Below are 7,941 nucleotides of genomic sequence, written 5' to 3' on the forward strand. Positions count from 1 at the left end.
ACAAACAAAACTTTTGACATATTTCCTTACATTCTCCCAAATTAAAAGTGTTTGGATTAGAATTGCAGTAACTTTCTCTGTAAATTGCATACAAATTATTTCATTCGTACTTGAGGAAAAGCATCATTTGCTCTTAAAACTTTCCTTTAATATAAAACTATTTCTCTCATGGTCTATATTCTAAAAATTGGACAAACATTTAAAAATATTTAAAATACTAAAAAATACTTATTTTTTGTCAGCAAATAAAATTTATTGGTGAGCATGTGAGGCCAGCATGGCCAAAGGAATCAGTGCTGCCAAAGACCTCAGGAGTGCAGAGCTCGCCACCTGTCCAGAGGGCCACGATTGGGAACATATTTGACTCCACAACCATCCTGGATGAGACGCTTCTTAGCCACTTTGTCTTCAAATTCATTAGCATTAAACTTGGTAAAGCCCCACTTCTTGGAGATATGGATCTTCTGGCGGCCAGGGAACTTGAACTTGGCCCTGCGTAAGGCTTCAATCACGTGTTCCTTATTCTGAAGTTTGGTGCGGATGGACATGATGACTTGACCAATATGGACTCTGGCCACTGTGCCCTGGGGCTTTCCAAAGGCACCTCGCATACCTGTCTGGAGCCTGTCAGCCCCAGCACAGGACAACATCTTGTTGATGCGGATGACATGGAAGGGATGAAGCCGCACTCGAATATGAAAGCCGTCTTTGCCACAACTCTTCACCATATACTTGTTGGCACAAATTCGAGCGGCCTCCAGGGCTTCAGAGGAGAGCTGCTCATATTCATCAGACACCATGTGACCACAGAGTGGGAACTCATCCACTTTTGCCTTCTTCCGACCCAGGTCAAAGATGCGGATCTTGGCATCAGGAACACCACGGCAGAAATGAGACTTTGGATACGGCTTGTTTTTGCAGTACCGGTAACATCGAGCTGGTCTGCGGCCCATGGCAACAGCAAGAACTCGGAGAGCCTTGAAGAGCAGGAAGCGTACGTTCTCACGCCTGCGCATGCGCCTTCGTAATATTGTCCATCTTCCCGCATGGAACCATAGAGTCGCGTTGACAGCAGGAAGACGCTCTTTCAGGACGTCCCCACCATAGATACAGCAACAGTGTACACCTTTGTGGGCACAACTTGGCACATGCGCAGAGCAGAGGGTTAGGTATATTCTCCTGTGGACTACCTGGAAATGAATTGTGTTTGCCACTTGCGCCTAGAGGCCCTTTTCTTTCCCCGCTGCCCATCTTAGGCATAGATCTTTTGCCCTAGGCCTTGTCGTAGGTATAAAAGACATATTTTCTAGAGTTTATATAAGAAAGGTGTCTCCAGCTATACACTATACTTGTTGTCTAGTTTGTCTAAATAATTTTACAGCTCTTATTTCCCACCAGCATTTAAAGATGAACTGTTATTTCTCAAAGGGTATGTGGTTTCCTTCTCTAGGTAAAATGGTTTCTTGGCATAAACTCTCCGATAAGGTTCAAAGAGATTAGAGTCGAGTAACTCTCATTAGAAGAGGTAACTATTGTATATATTGCTTGATAATTGCCTTAGGAACACAAAACTTGGGCAGTTTTATTTGGCCATATGGAATGATCTTATTATCAAAATGGTATCCACAAAATTGAAATACCAACTGAAATTTTCAACTTAGGGCAATTTGCATTTTCAAATATTACAGCTGCTAGAAACTATATGGAAGAATAACTATGCTTTATTAATCTTTTACATCTTACTGAGGGTGAGTGTAATACTTTTTTACCTTCTGGTATGGGATTTTATAAAAGTATTATGATCAGGATCAAAATGTGGGAAGGAGGAAAATGAAAGGAAGAGAATTTTCAAATACTCTATAATTTCTATTTAAATTTCCATAGTTTTGTTATGATTCCTCAGTGCTATTTCATAAATCCAGGACATCATGAAACAGTCTTTCCAGTATAAATATACTAATCTGCTAATGCTTTCTCCTTAAAAGGGAATCAAATATGTTGTGATAAAATAACTCCTATCCTCAAAATGACTGAGGTTTTACAAAATGTCCATATCAGATAGAACTATTAAAACTCCCAATTTAGGGGCATTTAGGTGGCTCAATTACTTAAGGGTCCACCTCTTGATTTCAGCTCAGATCATGATCTCATGGTTTCATGAGTTCTAGTACCACTGCAGTCATTGCACAAAGTCTTCTTCCAGATTCTCCCTCTTTCCTTCTGCCCCTCACCAGCTCATGCTCTGTCTCTCTCAAAATAAATAAACTTTAAAAAATTTTAAACTCCCAATTTAGAGAACTTTCCCACATTATGTTAAAGCTTGCTTACCTCTACTTTCTTCCTTTATTTCTACCTTCCCATTTTCCTCAAATAGTTACTATTTATTATCTAAGCCTGAATATGGAAAAGAAGCAGCAAAAAAGGTTATATTGCCCTCACTGAGTTTATAGGTGCAGGAGAGGATTTGGATGCTCCTCAAATGATATATCATCATATCTAAGTACAAAATGCGCCCAAAAGGAAAAGCAGAGTGAGCCCTGACAGCCTGGGATGAGGCCATGAACTAGACTGAAGAATGGATAGGGACAACTTTATCAGGAAAGAGACTTAATATAGTGACTGTGGCACATGGGGCTTGGCATGTGCAAAGACTCTGAAGCAGGGAAGAATCTGAACTATTTAAGGAACAAAAGTAAGGCCTATATGACTATGAGTGATGGGGTGGGTGGCATAAAGTGAATGTAGTGTGTGTGTGAGGGGTGCCTAGTATATTGTGCCGGGCTCATTTTACCAAATTAGGGATTCTCCTCTTTTGCTCAAGACCATTAAAGAGCTTTACACAGGTTTTATCAATCGTGTTATATGTAATATGGTCCACAGACTGGAAAGGACAAAAAATGGACACAGAGAGGTCAGGAAGGAAGGCTTTGGAAGACTGAAGAAAAGAAATAAGGAGGGCTTGAACATACTTTCAATATCTGTTACTTTATAAACATCTTTGTATCTGTTTCTACTGTGACATGCCTCAAATCTATCATAATTCTGGGAAAAACGAGTCTGTGAAGTAAAAGGAATAGAGCCAAACAGAGTTCATGTGCCACACACAGTCACTCACACTTGTCTAGGTCATGCTTTGGGTTTTCAAAACCCTAGAACTCTCTGACCAACAGAAGTTGTGTTGTTTTCAGGGCCTGCTTGCATAATCCTTTTTCCTTCATCCAAAAGGTGACCGACCAATCATGGTTTTCTGGAATTGTACCAATTTTAGCATTGAAGTTCTATATCCTCCAAAACCCTTAGTCCCAGCCAAAGTGGAGATGTTGGTCACCCTACCACACTTATATGTGGGGCCCCTCACAGTTGCAGGACAGAATCAGAGGGTGGGAAGAGAAGGTGGGAGCCGGATTGAGATTCTCCATTTCCCTAGCCTTTTGAATATTAGAGGAGACCCTGTGAAAAATGCATGAGCCACAATATTCTATTTAAATGTTAAAAGCATTCCCCTCCATCAATTCCAAACGTTTGAGTATCCCCCTACCTTCCTGCTCCACCATTAATTCCAGTCACCAATGTAGCATCAGTGAACATGAAGATGGAGACAAATGCACATAATCAGCTCTCATGAGCCAGTATTAATTGACTCCAGTCTGCTACCATTTAGCTCTGCATACCCAGGAAAAATAGAAGTGACAAACTTGGCTAAAGCTAATAATGCACAATCTGGAAGAATAAATTTGGGGATGGGTGGGAGAGAATTTTAGACAGCTCTTAGAAAGGAGGCAGGTAAATATGTTTAGAGTTGATGATTCATCTTTCACTGTGAAGAATTCTTTCCTCCATGGTTTCTTTTTCTTATCCCACAACCTCTATGTAAGAGGTCTGCAATATACTATACTGGCATACTTCAGGGATATTGGGAGATCAGGTCCAGACCACTACCACAAAGTGAATATTGTAATAAAGTGAGTCAAATGAATGTTTTAGCTTCCCAGTACATATAAAAGTTATGTTTACACTATACTATACTATAGCATACTATGTGTCCACTATACTATTAAGTGTGCAATGCCATTTGGTCTTAAAAAGTACAAACCTTATTTAAAAATATTGCTAAAAATTGCTAACCATAATCTGAGCTTTCAGCGAATTATAATCACTGATCAAAGATAACCATAACAAATATAATAATAATTAAAAAGTTTTCAATATGTGAAAATTACCCAAATGTGACACAGAGACAGAAAGTGAAAAAATGCTGTTGGATAAATGACACCAATAAACTTGCTTAACACGAAGTTGCCACAGACCTCTAATTTGTAAAAAAAAAAAATGCACTGACTGTGAAGCACAATAAAATGAAGCACAATAAAACAATATACCCCTGTACTTGTTAATTAGATATCTATCAAAGCAGTAACTAGAATTAACATTAGACAATCAAAATACAGTATCTTCTGCCTTTATGCGAAGACTGGAAAAGAACAGTCCTATGTATCAGTTCAGTGCAGCACTTTCTTTCCTTCTTTAGTATCATAATACATACATTACACAAAGAGCTAATCCTGGACTTTGTTCTCAAAGGACTATGCACTGGAGTCTAATATACTAATAATGACATGCACCCTCGATGTCCTCTCCTGCTGCTGAAACTGTCTGCATTGTTGATCACTGAGTCATTATGTAGTGTCTCATCACTTTGTATTTGACAGTATATTGTGATTCAGAAATCATGTTCCCTCTTGGGCTTTCAATGAGGTGTGAAGCATCCACTGATGATGAACAGTCATTTTCATCTGTGTTTCTTAGTAACTTCACATTGGGAGCTGTAAGCTCAAAATTTTTGATAGCCTAGATGAACAACTTGATATTTTCCTAGACTTGAGTAGTGAATGTAAGAGTCATGGTTATGGCTGGCCTTGTCTTCAAAGTCAGCTGATTGTGTCTATTGTCATGGCTAATAAGTGGTCATGCTGCCTGTCTCTCATGCACCTGTTTCACAATGGTGCCTTTATATATTTGACAAATGCACATTCTCTGAATACAAATATAGTCAGGTGATTTTAAATTTTTAGTCCCAGGTATCTAATGCATTTACTTTTTTTGGCTGATTGTGTGTATGTATGTATGTATGTATGTATGTATGTATGTATGTATGTATGTGTTTATTTTTGGATATAGGAACTGAGTATGTACACTTACCTTCATGCGTGGGTAGCATAGGATGAGTTCCCTGCAAATGACTGATTTTTTTACATTGTTCCAGAAAATTGGAAAAAATGGATGAGGTTTAAATCAGGGAGAAATAACACATAAATATGTGCATTATAATTTGATTGACTTTAATTAGTAACTTTTTACTTGTTTACATGGTTAGGATTCATACTTGTGCAAAATTTACAAGCCATTAATCAGTTTGATATAGTAATTGATGTGTAATTTTATAATAAATATTTAAGTAATTTTATAAAAAATATAATTTATAATAAATAAAGATGCTATAATAAAACATACTAATAAAAATGCTATACTAAAGATGAATCAGTACAAACAATCTATATATGTATTTAAAAGCCCTTCTGTCTTAAAAGGGCTTAGTCCAATCTGAAAATTTTAGGAACGCTGATCTGAGGTTGGGGTGCATGTGTTAGTTTTACCTTCCCACGTACTGAGTACATGGGCTTCCTGTACTTTAGTTTCAAGTCCCTGTCCATTTATTTAAAAGACATAATTATTGGAAGCAATGTTATTATCTCCCCTACTGACCAAGTTGCTTGCCAATAGCACGTAGCTTATGTGGTTTACTAGGTTTACAGACATGCATGAAGCAAATATTTAGTTAAATGTTGGTATTATTAATAATTTATATCATAACACCCCATTGTATTTCACGTTAAATGAATTTCGAATCTTGTGTGTTTAATGGACAACTTCTTTATCCCTTGAACAGATTTTTTTTCGTAAATAAAATGAACAGCAGGGGTTATTTAATTATGAATTAAGTATTCTAATTGATAAAGCACTGCTTTGGAAGGCTTTTTTAAAAGCTTTGCCTCACCTGTCAAACATTTTAACCCATTCATATTTTGGCCTTACTCTATGTCAGTGAATATTGAAGACTAGATCAGAAATAAAATGCCCTATTATTTGGAATACATAGTAAATCACTATATGATTGATCACCTTAGTCCCTGTGTAAAGAATTTGGTCTTGGTCAAAGCTTCTTGGAAGTAATCTCTTGTGTCTTCTCTTTGCCTGGGGAATTTGGTGATAGTAGATGGTCTAGCAGTGTGATTTAGGTTGAGGGCTGACAATGCCAGAAAGAATAACAATGTGATGTAGGTCTTTGAGTAAGTGGTATTAGTTGACCTGGAGACTTCGCTAAGCATATGCACAGTCAATCAATCATGGCTACAGAATGGAGTCTCAGAAAACTTCTGAACACTGGGACTTGGACAAGTTCTCCTGGTTGATTCCTATACCTATTGTCACAAATTAATGCTAGAAGAGTAATGTATCCTAACTCAGTAATGAGAAGACAGTGGAAGTTCCATGGTTTGGTAATTCTCCCTGACTCTATCCAATATACTTCTTTCCTTGGCTGATTTTAATCTGTAATAAACAATAACCATTTTCCCTGTAATAAACCGTAACCATGAACATAATTGCCTTCAGTGAGTTCTGTGAGTACTTATAGTGAAATATCAAACGTGAAGTTGGTTGCAGGAATCCCCCAAACTTGGAGTTGATGTCAGAAATAAGGGAAATCTTGGGGACTGTGCCTTCTAACTTTGTAGTTACCACAAACTCTGGAATTTCCATTCTTCATTCTCACTGACCTAATAAACCATGTATATATAGTAGGGCACTGCAACATAAAACAGAATGGAAATCTAGTTTGTAGTGCCTAGTAGATTTGAAATATAATAGGTTAACAAGAACTAAAGATTGTCTCAAAAAGTCATTGTTTTTTCTTGCTTACAAAATAGAATGCGTGGGGCACATGTGTGGCTCAGGCATTTAAGTGTCTGATTCTTGGGTTTAGCTCTGGTCATGATCTCACAGCTTGTGAGTTCAAGCCCCATGTCAGGCTCTGTGCTGTTAGCCCAGAGCCTCCTTGGGATTCTCTCTCTCTCCTTCTCTCTCTGCCCCTCCCCCACTTGCACTGTCTCTGTCTCTCTCAAAATAAACAAATAAACTTAAAAAATTTGTTAGGGTGCTAAATTAATATATATATATATATATATATATATACACACACACACACACACACACACACACACACATATATATATATACACACACATATATATATATATATATGTAATGCATATTTATTGAATTAGCATATAGGTGTGACAAAATTATAGAGATATAGTCTATTTAGTTTTGGATTTGTTTTCTTAACAATGATTTTATATGTACCATTTTTATGTTCTGATTTTTGTATTACTTCATTTGCCATAAGAATAAATATACCTCGTATTATTTTAATAATGAGAAACACATTATATCCTGATATGGACAGATAGATTTACTTCCTGGTTGTCCATTTTATTATTCTATTTATATATTCATGAACTACTACTATAGAGCTATAGCAAAAGCAGCTGCAAACTTACTTATTGATTTAACTGGAGATCAACATCCAGGAGGTAATTGGTCATAAAGGCTTGCTACTTTTGACAAAGTAATAATTTTACAATAAGACTTCCCATCAGTCACTCAAGCAGCAAAATGTGAATTAGCCACAAATAGTGCCAGTGACCAGCATTTAAAAAAAAATGTATGATGCCTGAAGCAACATGAATTAAAATAAGTTAAATAAACCCATGACCTGCCAATTTTTGGTAAGTATTAATTTCAAAGAAATAAGAATTTTTAATTATTTACAGGACAGTAAGGGGGTTTGTAAAATTCTGACTAACTCTAAAAGATGCTTGT

The 7,941-nt window shown here is 36.9% G+C and overlaps 1 protein-coding gene across 1 annotated transcript; it reads right to left on the minus strand.

Moving 5' to 3' along the window:
- Positions 1-228: 228 nt before the first annotated feature.
- Positions 229-979, minus strand: RPL10L (ribosomal protein L10 like). Its single transcript, XM_045448502.1, has one exon. The coding sequence runs from the start codon at positions 951-953 to the stop codon at positions 309-311; it is 645 nt and encodes a 214-aa protein (XP_045304458.1). The 5' UTR covers positions 954-979; the 3' UTR covers positions 229-308.
- Positions 980-7,941: the final 6,962 nt, after the last annotated feature.

This window comes from Leopardus geoffroyi, chromosome B3, assembly GCF_018350155.1.
Source record: "Leopardus geoffroyi isolate Oge1 chromosome B3, O.geoffroyi_Oge1_pat1.0, whole genome shotgun sequence".
Lineage (NCBI taxonomy): Eukaryota > Metazoa > Chordata > Mammalia > Carnivora > Felidae > Leopardus > Leopardus geoffroyi.